This window comes from Xenopus tropicalis, chromosome 2, assembly GCF_000004195.4.
Source record: "Xenopus tropicalis strain Nigerian chromosome 2, UCB_Xtro_10.0, whole genome shotgun sequence".
In the NCBI taxonomy this organism is placed as follows: Eukaryota; Metazoa; Chordata; class Amphibia; order Anura; family Pipidae; genus Xenopus; species Xenopus tropicalis.
Window position 1 is genome coordinate 178,978,122 of NC_030678.2, and position 11,529 is coordinate 178,989,650.

Below are 11,529 nucleotides of genomic sequence, written 5' to 3' on the forward strand. Positions count from 1 at the left end.
CAGCTGCAGGGGTCACTATTACCTTGGCCGTGCTTGGTGAGCTCTGCTGTTCAGTTTGATCTCAACCAGAGGGCACAGCTGCAGGGGTCACGTAGTCACCTTGGCCCAGGGCAGTGCTCACACAGGGTCTGGAGCTGCAGGGGTCACGTAGTCACCTTGGCCCAGGGCAGTGCTCACACAGGGTCTGGAGCTGCAGGGGTCACGTAGTCACCTTGGCCCAGGGCAGTGCTCACACAGGGTCTGGAGCTGCAGGGGTCACGTAGTCACCTTGGCCCAGGGCAGTGCTCACACAGGGTCTGGAAGCTGGCAGGGTCACTTAGTCACCTTGGCCCAGGGCAGTGCTCACACAGGGTCTGGAGCTGCAGGGGTCACGTAGTCACCTGGCCAGGAAGTGCTCACACAGGGTCTGGAGCTGCGGGGTCACGTAGTCACCCTATGCCAGGCAGTGCTCACACAGGGTCTGGAGCTGCAGGGGTCACGTAGACTTGGCCGGGGCAGTGCTCACACAGGGTCTGGAGCTGCAGGGGTCACGTAGTCACTTGCCCGGGGCAGTGCTCACACAGGGTCTGGAGCTGCAGGGTCACGTAGTCACCTTGGCCCAGGGCAGTGCTCACACAGGGTCTGGAGCTGCAGGGGTCACGTAGTCACCTTGGCCCAGGGCAGTGCTCACACAGGGTCTGGAGCTGCAGGGGTCACGTAGTCACCTTGGCCCAGGGCAGTGCTCACACAGGGTCTGGAGCTGCAGGGGTCACGTAGTCACCTTGGCCCAGGGCAGTGCTCACACAGGGTCTGGAGCTGCAGGGGTCACGTAGTCACCTTGGCCCAGGGCAGTGCTCACACAGGGTCTGGAGCTGCAGGGGTCACGTAGTCACCTTGGCCCAGGCAAGTGCTCACACAGGGTCTGGAGCTGCAGGGTCACGTAGTCACCTTGGCCGGGCTAGTGCTCACACAGGGTCTGGAGCTGCAGGGGTCACATAGTCACCTTGGCCCAGGGCAGTGCTCACACAGGGTCTGGAGCTGCAGGGGTCACGTAGTCACCTTGGCCCAGGGCAGTGCTCACACAGGGTCTGGAGCTGCAGGGGTCACGTAGTCACATGGCCCGGGGCAGTGCTCACACAGGGTCTGGAGCTGCAGGGGTCACGTAGTCACTTGGCCAGGGCAGTGCTCACACAGGGTCTGGAGCTGCAGGGTCACGTAGTCATTTGGGCAGGGCAGTGCTCACACAGGGTCTGGAGCTGAGGGGTCACGTAGTCACTTGGCCCAGGGCAGTGCTCACACAGGGTCTGGAGCTGCAGGGGTCACGTAGTAACTTGGCCCAGGGCAGTGCTCACACAGGGTCTGGAGCTGCAGGGTCACGTAGTCACCTTTGTTGTGAGCACTGCCCAGGGCAGTGCTCACACAGGGTCTGGAGCTGCAGGGGTCACGTAGTCACCTTGGCCCAGGGCAGTGCTCACACAGGGTCTGGAGCTGCAGGGGTCACGTAGTCACTTTGGCCCAGGGCAGTGCTCACACAGGGTCTGGAGCTGCAGGGGTCACGTAGTCACCTTGGTGGGCAGTGGATGGCTCACACAGGGTCTGGAGCTGCAGGGGTCAACGGGTACGTAGTCGACCTTGGCCCAGGGCAGTGCTCACACAGGGTCCCTGGAGCTGCAGGGGTCACGTAGTCACTTTGGCCCAGGGCAGTGCTCACACAGGGTCTGGAGCTGCAGGGTCACGTAGTCACTGTTGCCAGGGCAGGCTAGGGATACTATCACACAGGGTCTGGAGCTGCAGGGGTCACGTAGTCACTTTGGCCAGGGCAGTGCTCAAGGGTCTGGAGCTGCAGGGGTCACGTAGTCACTTTGGCCCAGGGCAGTGCTCACACAGGGCCAAGTTGACTATGGTTGCAACCCCTCAGGGAATCTGGAGCTGCAGGGGTCACGTAGTCACCTTGGCCCAGGGCAGTGCTCACACAGGGTCTGGAGCTGCAGGGGTCACGTAGTCACTTTGGCCCAGGGCAGTGCTCACACAGGGTCTGGAGCTGCAGGGGTCACGTAGTCACTTTGGCCCAGGGCAGTGCTCACACAGGGTCTGGAGCTGCAGGGGTCTGTAAAAAGTGATTGTGCTCACTTAGTTCTGCTGGGCAGGGACAGGGCTGCAGGGGTTAGTGTAACTATGGCTGCGGACTCCGCAGGGCCAGACTTTGCTGCCAGGCACCTAAGTGTCACCTCTAGGAGGAAGAGCGAGGCACAGCTGGCAGCTGGTACCCATAATATGTTTGTTGTGGGTTGGGCATTTGTTTGCTGCTTTGGGGCAGGTGTGGGCAGGGGCGCCTGTTGCCTGAAGGCTCTGGTCTGTGCCAGTCTCTGCGTTTCCTATAACCCAAACTGACCTGCCCAACAGAACCAGCAGCAGCTCTAGCCCAGGCCTCTCCCATGTTCCCCGGGGTTTATTTCCCAGCTGCCTCTGCCCCAGCACCCCAATTGCCTGTCCTCAGGCCTGCCATAAGGGGGTACAGGGGGTGCTGCAGTCAGGGGCCCAAAGAGATGTAAAAATGTGACTTAAGGGGGAACGGAGTTTTGGCATAATGGGGCGTGTCTGGGGTCGGTCAGGGGAGGGGTTTGTTTATTGAGGCTTTGGTGTACTGGTTGGCAGGGCCAAGGGGACCAATGCATTAATATTGGGGCCCCCTGGTGGGGGCACATTGGGCTACAAAGCTGGGCATTACCAGACTGGAATTAGGGGTATCCTTGGTGGGCTTGTGTGTGATTGGCCCTGGGGGATAGCTGGTCCTACTGGTACTGGGGCAGCAGCCAATGAAGAATGCCAATAAGTGCCCTGTGGGGCCAATGAGTAAATGCCAGTAAGTGCCCTGTTGGGCACCACTCACAGAGGAGGCACTTACCCTGTCTGTATCTGCCCCAGGGCAATTCATGTTCTTGAACCACAAACCCTTGTTTTATCTCAGGACAGCTGAGCCCGGCACTCTCATGGGTGGGGGGGACCCCTATTTATATGTCCCTGGGGGAGCAGCACCTTATAATCCTCCCCCCAACAGATTCTGCTTCATCGACTCACAGTCCAATCCCTTGTCCCTGCAGGTACCAGAAGCACGTGCACACGTACCGGATCCTGCCCGATGAGGAGGACTACCTGGCTGTGCAGGTACTTGCCATCAACTGCAATATTATGTTCCCTGAACCTCCAGCTTCAAACTGAACCCCAAAACCCTCATTTCTCTCTCTCACTTTTATTAACCTGAAAGATTCTGAGGTACAGAGGAGGTTTCGTAGCTTTAAAGGTTTCCTGTACAGGAGATTTCACCATCAGCATAGGAAGGGGTTCCTTACTGTAAGGGCAGTCAGGTTATGGGGTTCCCTACCAAGAGAGGGGGAATGAGTGATACATTGGGGGTGGGGAGGAAAGGAGATTTCACCATCAGCATAGGAAGGGGTTCCTTACTGTAAGGGCACTCAGGTTATGGGGTTCCCTACCAAGAGAGGGGGAATGAGTGATACATTGGGTCTGGGGAGGAAAGGAGATTTCACCATCAGCATAGGAAGGGGTTCCTTACTGTAAGGGCACTCAGGTTATGGGGTTCCCTACCAAGAGAGGGGGAATGAGTGATACATTGGGTCTGGGGAGGAAAGGAGATTTCACCATCAGCATAGGAAGGGGTTCCTTACTGTAAGGGCACTCAGGTTATGGGGTTCCCTACCAAGAGAGGGGGAATGAGTGATACATTGGGGGTGGGGGGAAAGGGGATCTCACCATCAGCATAGGAAGGGGTTCCTTACTGTAAGGGCAGTCAGGTTATGGGGTTCCCTACCCAGAGAGGGGGAATGAGTGATACATTGGGGGTGGGGAGGAAAGGGGATCTCACCATCAGCATAGGAAGGGGTTCCTTACTGTAAGGGCAGTCAGGTTATGGGGTTCCCTACCAAGAGAGGGGAATGAGTGATACATTGGGGGTGGGAGGAAAGGGGATCTCACCATCAGCATAGGAAGGGGTTCCTTACTGTAAGGGCAGTCAGGTTATGGGGTTCCCTACCAAGAGGGGGGGAATGAGTGATACACTGGGGGTGGGGAGGAAAGGGGATCTCACCATCAGCATAGGAAGGGGCTCCTTACTGTAAGGGCAGTCAGGTTATGGTGTTCCCTACCAAGTGAGGGGGAATGAGTGATACATTGGGGGTGGGGAGGAAAGGGGATCTCACCATCAGCATAGGAAGGGGTTCCTTACTGTAAGGGCAGTCAGGTTATGGGGTTCCCTACCCAGAGAGGGGGAATGAATGATACATTGGGGGTGGGGAGGGAAGGGGATCTCACCATCAGCAAAGGAAGGCATTGTTACTCCCAGCATGCTAGTGCCTGATTACTGCACCTCACCGTCGGGAGGATAATATATATAATACTCACTATATTACACAGGGTTTTGTTGGCCATTTATTTGGGCAGCTGTTCCTGTCAGGGTGGTGGGGGGGGGGGGCAGCAGGGCATTTCCATGTGACAGTTTATCATGGCTGCGGCAGGAAGATGCTGAAATGTGGGGGGGGCACTAACAGCTGCAGTGACTGTTACCGGGGACCCTCGCTCACAGCGCCAGTCTAGACAGTGGGGGCAGCTGCGCAACAGGTGTCCGTGTGTCCCACCGCACTCGGCACAATGGGCCCTATGTACCGTGACAGCTGGGAGTTGCTGCCGCCATTGGCGTCTGTGGGGGGCTGCGCTGCCCCCTGTCTCCCCCCCACTCTCCCCCGGCTCTGTACCTGTGATTCATCTCCCAGCACCACTGGGAATCCATAGCCTAGTACCCCCTACTGTAAATGATAAGGATATTAGCAGTCACTGAGGGGTTCTGTGCCCCCCATATAAAGGCACAAGGCTGCAGGCTGAGTTATACAGGGAACTCTGAGTATCACTCATGTATTATAAGGGATAATGTACCCCCTACTGTAAATGATAAGGATATTAGCAGTCACTGAGGGGTTCTGTGCCCCCCATATAAAGGCACAAGGCTGCAGGCTGAGTTATTACAGGAACTCTGAGTATCACTCATGTATTATAAGGGATAATGTACCCCCTACTGTAAATGATAAGGATATTAGCAGTCACTGAGGGGTTCTGTGCCCCCCATATAAAGGCACAAGGCTGCAGGCTGAGTTATACAGGGAACTCTGAGTATCACTCATGTATTATAAGGGATAATGTACCCCCTACTGTAAATGATAAGGATATTAGCAGTCACTGAGGGGTTCTGTGCCCCCCATATAAAGGCACAAGGCTGCAGGCTGAGTTATACAGGGAACTCTGAGTATCACTCATGTATTATAAGGGATAATGTACCCCCTACTGTAAATGATAAGGATATTAGCAGTCACTGAGGGGTTCTGTGCCCCCCATATAAAGGCACAAGGCTGCAGGCTGAGTTATACAGGGAACTCTGAGTATCACTCATGTATTATAAGGGATAATGTACCCCCTACTGTAAATGATAAGGATATTAGCAGTCACTGAGGAGGTTGGTGCAATAGAATAAGTATTGAATAAAGCTCCGCCCAGTTATGGCCGAGCCATCTATTTGTCATTTATAGGTTATACTTCCCATTTAAAGGTACAGTGTATCAGTTTACAGTTTTTGGAGCGGAGGGGTCGGCCAGGAACGAGGAGTCTGGCAGCAGTATTTAATACAGACTGTGGGGGGGAGAGATGGGAGTTAGGGAGGCCGGTTAGTAGCAGGTTACAGTTGTCTAGTTGGGAAAGAAAGGGACAGATTTTGTAAGAAAAAGTGACTGGTTCTGACAGTTGTGTTAATATGGTCAGAGAAGGAGAGGGAGGGGTTAATATGGTCAGAGATGAAGAGGAAGGGGTTATTATGGTCAGGGAAGGTGTTAATATGGTCAGGGAAGGTGTTAATATGGTCAGAGAGGGAGGGGTTAATATGCTCTGAGAAGGAGAGGGAGGGGTTAATATGGTCAGAGATGGAGAGGAAGGGGTTAAAATGGTCAGGGAAGGTGTTAATATGGTCAGGGAAGGTGTTAATATGGTCTGAGAAGGAGAGGGAGAGGTTAATATGGTCAGAGATGGAGAGGAAGGGGTTAAAATGGTCAGGGAAGGTGTTAATATGGCTGAGAGGAGGAGAGGGAGGGGTTAATATAGTCAGAGAGGGAGTGGTTAATATGGCTGGAGAAGGGTGAGTCAAAAATCACCCCCCCCCCAAACACGGTGCCGAACTGACAGGGTTAAAGTTCCACCAATGGAGATAGTGGGGGGGGTAGGACCGGCTCAGGCACCAAGATGATCAAGATGCCCTGGGGTACCCCCGCATTTAGTACAGAGCCTTGGGGTACCCCCGCATTTAGTACAGAGCCTTGAGTACATTGAGTACAGAGCCCTGGGGTACCCCCACATTTAGTACAGAGCCTTGGGGTACCCCCACATTGAGTACAGAGCCCTGGGGTACCCCCACATTGAGTACAGAGCCCTGGGGTACCCCCACATTGAGTACAGAGCCCTGGGGTACCCCCGCATTGAGTACAGAGCCCTGGGGTACCCCCGCATTGAGTACAGAGCCCTGGGGTACCCCCGCATTGAGTACAGAGCCCTGGGGTACCCCCGCATTGAGTACAGAGCCCTGGGGTACCCCCGCATTGAGTACAGAGCCCTGGGGTACCCCCGCATTGAGTACAGAGCCTTGGGGTACCCCCACATTGAGTACAGAGCCTTGGGGTACCCCCACATTGAGTACAGAGCCTTGGGGTACCCCCACATTGAGTACAGAGCCTTGGGGTACCCCCACATTGAGTACAGAGCCTTGGGGTACCCCCACATTGAGTACAGAGCCTTGGGGTACCCCCACATTGAGTACAGAGCCTTGGGGTACCCCCACATTGAGTACAGAGCCTTGGGGTACCCCCACATTGAGTACAGAGCCTTGGGGTACCCCCGCATTGAGTACAGAGCCCTGGGGTACCCCCGCATTGAGTACAGAGCCCTGGGGTACCCCCACATTGAGTACAGAGCCTTGGGGTACCCCCACATTGAGTGGAACTGGGGTTCTGTTAGTATGAGAGGCAGTGAGGGGTCAGGGGGGGGAGCAGAGAGTCGGGGTGCAGCCTGATCAGATGCCGATCAGCAGGAAGTGGGCGACCGTATGAAACGCGCCGATGTTAAAGGGGAAATTCACCTTCGAATTTTCTGTCGCTGTCAAGTTTCATGTTTATTGTTTGTTTGGGTTCCGCCTCCAGATAATTGAACTGCTTGGTTGTCGGGGTCACTGATCCTGGCAACCAAATGAAAGATTGGCTAAGATGCCCCACCCCTTGGGGGCTACTGGGCCAAGTCGGACTGGGGGGGATCTTTATCATGTGATGTTCTGACCCGCGGATCTTCTCTCTCCCCACAGACCTCTCAGGGGGTGCAGGTGCGGCGCTTCAAGACTTTGGGGGATCTGATTGCTCTGTACCTGCAGCCCAATCAGGGCATGGTGTGCACCCTGCTGTACCCCGTGGAGCGAGAGAAGGACGTGGCCGAGGACAGAGATTACTCAGGTAGGGGGCCCATGGCCTGGGGGGCTGATCAACTCTGTGCCCCCCTAAAGGGGAAATGCACCCTAAAATGACTATGAAGCAGGGAGCAGACCGGCCGCTGGGAGTTACAGTTTAGCAATATGATGCCCCCCCCCCGACCCCCCCGAGTGTTCCGGCCGCAGGAATGCGATGCCGGGGGCCCCACAGCTGCCGCTCAGCACTGACTAATAAATACGCCCCCTCGGGGCACGTCCTGTGTTACGCACAAAAGCTGCCCCTCAGATTGGGCAATTGGGTTCTGCCCCACTACCAGCATTATATTGTCTGTGCTTGTATAGGAGTGCGATGGACAATGGGTTGTGCCATTCGGCATTGGGATTCCCCCATCCCCCACACACAGGGGGCAGAAGTAGTTTGTGCCCCTGTCTCCCCCACTGTGTTACCCGCCGGCCCCTGTCTCCCCCACTGTGTTACCCGCCGGCCCCTGTCTCCCCCACTGTGTTACCCGCCGGCCCCTGTCTCCCCCACTGTGTTACCCACCGACCCCTGTCTCCCCCACTGTGTTACCCGCCGACCCCTGTCTCCCCCACTGTGTTACCCGCCGGCCCCTGTCTCCCCCACTGTGTTACCCGCCGGCCCCTGTCTCCCCCACTGTGTTACCCACCGGCCCCTGTCTCCCCCACTGTGTTACCCGCCGGCCCCTGTCTCCCCCACTGTGTTACCCACCGGCCCCTGTCTCCCCCACTGTGTTACCCACCGGCCCCTGTCTCCCCCACTGTGTTACCCGCCGGCCCCTGTCTCCCCCACTGTGTTACCCTCCAGCCCCTGTCTCCCCCACTGTGTTACCGCCGGCCCCTGTCTCCCCACTGGTTACCACCGACCCCTGTCTCCCCCACTGTGTTACCCGCCGACCCCTGTCTCCCCCACTGTGTTACCGCCGGCCCCTGTCTCCCCCACTGTGTTACCCGCCGGCCCCTGTCTCCCCCACTGTGTTACCCGCCGGCCCCTGTCTCCCCCACTGTGTTACCCGCCGGCCCCTGTCTCCCCCACTGTGTTACCCGCCGGCCCCTGTCTCCCCCACTGTGTTACCCACCGGCCCCCTGTCTCCCCCACTGTGTTACCCACCGGCCCCTGTCTCCCCCACTGTGTTACCCACCGGCCCCTGTCTCCCCCACTGTGTTACCCACCGGCCCCTGTCTCCCCCACTGTGTTACCCGCCGGCCCCTGTCTCCCCCACTGTGTTACCCGCCGGCCCCTGTCTCCCCCACTGTGTTACCCGCCGGCCCCTGTCTCCCCCACTGTGTTACCCGCCGGCCCCTGTCTCCCCCACTGTGTTACCCACCGGCCCCTGTCTCCCCCACTGTGTTACCCGCCAGACTCGTGTATATGACATGGTTGTGGTTATTTCCCGTTCCTGTTTCTTCCAGATGGGGAAGATGAGAAGCCGCCTCTCCCCCCTCGCTCGGCATCAGCAAGTTTCAGTGGGGCGCAGAGCCCCCCAGCGTGTGGGCAGGATGCCAGCTTCACTGAAAGGTATTGCCTCAGTGCCATCTCTTACTATGGGTAGTGTGGCCCCTAGTGAGCTCCTGTCCCCTCTGTCTCGGGGTATTGGGGCCCCTAGTGAGCTCCTGTCCCCTCTGTCTCGAGGTATTGGGGCCCCTAGTGAGCTCCTGTCCCCTCTGTCTCGGGGTATTGGGGCCCCTAGTGAGCTCCTGTCCCCTCTGTCTCGGGGTAGTGTGGCCCCTAGTGAGTCCTGTCCCCTCTGTCTCAGGGTAGTGTGGCCCCTAGTGAGCTCCTGTCCCCTCTGTCTCGGGGTATTGGGGCCCCTAGTGAGCTCCTGTCCCCTCTGTCTCGGGGTATTGGGGCCCCTAGTGAGCTCCTGTCACCTTAGTCTCGGGGTATTGGGCCCCTAGTGAGCTCCTGTCCCCTTAGTCTCAGGGGAATTGGGCTCCTAGTGAGTCCTGTCCCCTTAGTCTCGGGGTATTGGGGCCCCTAGTGAGTCCTGCCCCCTTAGTCTCGGGGTATTGGGCTCCTAGTGAGCTCCTGTCCCCTTAGTCTCGGGGTATTGGGCCCCTAGTGAGTCCTGCCCCCTTAGTCTCGGGGTATTGGGCCCCTAGTGAGTCCTGCCCCCTTAGTCTCGGGGTATTGGGCCCCTAGTGAGTCCTGTCCCCTCTGTTCCTTACCCCCCAGTTGCCCCAATGGGCTGAGCACCATCTCGCACGAGTACCTGAAGGGCAGTTACGCGCTGGACCTGGAGGCCGTTAGATCCGGAGCCACCAACCTGCCTCATTTGAACAAGACTCTGGTGGTGTCGTGCAAGCGGCTGCATGGGTAAGTACCGGGGGGCCACACACCGACCCATTATTGGGGCCCCCAGGAGCCCGGCCCACACGAGACCTAACAGTTGATTGTTGCCTTTTGTACCGACCAATAACAGGGAGGTGGATAAAGTCCTGTCTGGGCTGGAAATTCTCTCCAAGATCTTTGACCAACAAAGTTCCACCTCCACCGTCTCCAAGATCCTCCAGCAGGTGAGGAGCCCTCCTGTGCCCCCCATTGTGCCCTCCTGTGCCCCCCATTGTGCCCCCCATTGTGCCCTCCTGTGCCCCATTGTGCCCCCCATTGTGCCCCCCATTGTTCCCTCCTGTGCCTCCCATTGTGCCCCCCATACACCCCAGTATCTGCACTAAACCCCACATTTCTCATGGGGGTCTCTTCCCATTGGACAGTGTGCCAGCCAACCGGGAGAGCAGGAGCTGGAGAACCTGGTCATGAAACTCTCTGTCCTCAAGGACTTTCTGTCCAACATTGAAAAGAAGGTAAGTCCTGGGGGCGGGAGAGACCGGGGGGCTGCTGGGGTCACATTGTAGGGCTGCTTGCCCCTGTGCCTGGCATGATGGACCCGAGGGCACAGGTATGGTGGGTGCATGGGATGGGTGACCTAGAGATGCTGGAGTGATGGGTCCCTCTCTCACTGAATACAAACGTGGGGTGTTACCCAGAAGTTAAGGGGTGTTGGGGTGACGCTGTGGGAGGGGCATCCAGTGTGGCAGCTGGGGAACATGTCTCACTGTTGCTCTGGTGCTTATTCCCCTCACTGCGGGCCGGCAGATAGGTGAATGGGCAGCCCCCCCAGTCAGGGTTAGAGTGGGGGTGTAACATTCTGCCTCTGCCCCCCCCCCCCAGGCACTGAAGGCTCTGCAGGACATGAGCTGCTCTGCGCAATCTGCCCCAACCTCCCAGTCCTCCAGGAAGTGCAAGAGTGTCCCAGTGCAGTCATTCGAGGTGAGTCTCCGCCCCCTGTACGCTCCTCCCCCATCAGGGTGAGAATGGGGCATAGTGAGTACGCTAGTAAGGGGTGAGTATGGGGGATAGTGAGTGGGGGGTGAGTAATGGGGGATAGTGAGTGAGGGGTGATATGGGGGATAGTGAGTGGGGGGTGAGTATGGGGGATAGTGAGTGAGGGGTGAGTATGGGGGGATAGTGAGGGGTGAGTATGGGGGGATAGTGAGTGAGGGGTGAGTATGGGGGATAGTGAGTGAGGGGTGAGTATGGGGGGATAGTGAGTGAGGGGTGAGTATGGGGGGATAGTGAGTGGGGGTGAGTATGGGGGATAGTGAGTGAGGGGTGAGTATGGGGGGATAGTGAGGGGTGAGTATGGGGGGATAGTGAAGTGAGGGGTGAGTATGGGGGGATAGTGAGTGAGGGGTGAGTAATGGGGGGATAGTGAGTGAGGGGTGAGTATGGGGGGATAGTGAGTGAGGGGTGAGTATGGGGGGATAGTGAGTAAGGGGTGAGTATGGGGGATAGTGAGTGGGGGGTGAGTATGGGGGATAGTGAGTGAGGGGTGAGTATGGGGGGTAGTGAGGGTGAGTATGGGGGGATAGTGAGTGAGGGGTGAGTATGGGGGGATAGTGAGTGAGGGGTGAGTATGGGGGGATAGTGAGTGAGGGGTGAGTATGGGGGGATAGTGAGTGGGGTGGTTGGTGAGTATGGGGGGATAGTGAGTGAGGGTGAGTAT

The 11,529-nt window shown here is 57.5% G+C and overlaps 1 protein-coding gene across 1 annotated transcript in view; it reads left to right on the forward strand.

Moving 5' to 3' along the window:
- The window catches only part of inppl1 (inositol polyphosphate phosphatase like 1), a 49,600-nt gene that overhangs the window by 10,508 nt on the left and 27,563 nt on the right, over positions 1 to 11,529 (forward strand). Inside the window, exons 2-8 of the mRNA XM_031897428.1 lie at positions 3,081 to 3,144; positions 7,385 to 7,529; positions 8,936 to 9,041; positions 9,699 to 9,839; positions 9,946 to 10,039; positions 10,238 to 10,327; positions 10,695 to 10,793. Of these exons, the coding sequence (XP_031753288.1) occupies positions 3,081 to 3,144; positions 7,385 to 7,529; positions 8,936 to 9,041; positions 9,699 to 9,839; positions 9,946 to 10,039; positions 10,238 to 10,327; positions 10,695 to 10,793 (739 nt within the window). The remainder of the gene's footprint in view (positions 1 to 3,080; positions 3,145 to 7,384; positions 7,530 to 8,935; positions 9,042 to 9,698; positions 9,840 to 9,945; positions 10,040 to 10,237; positions 10,328 to 10,694; positions 10,794 to 11,529) is intronic.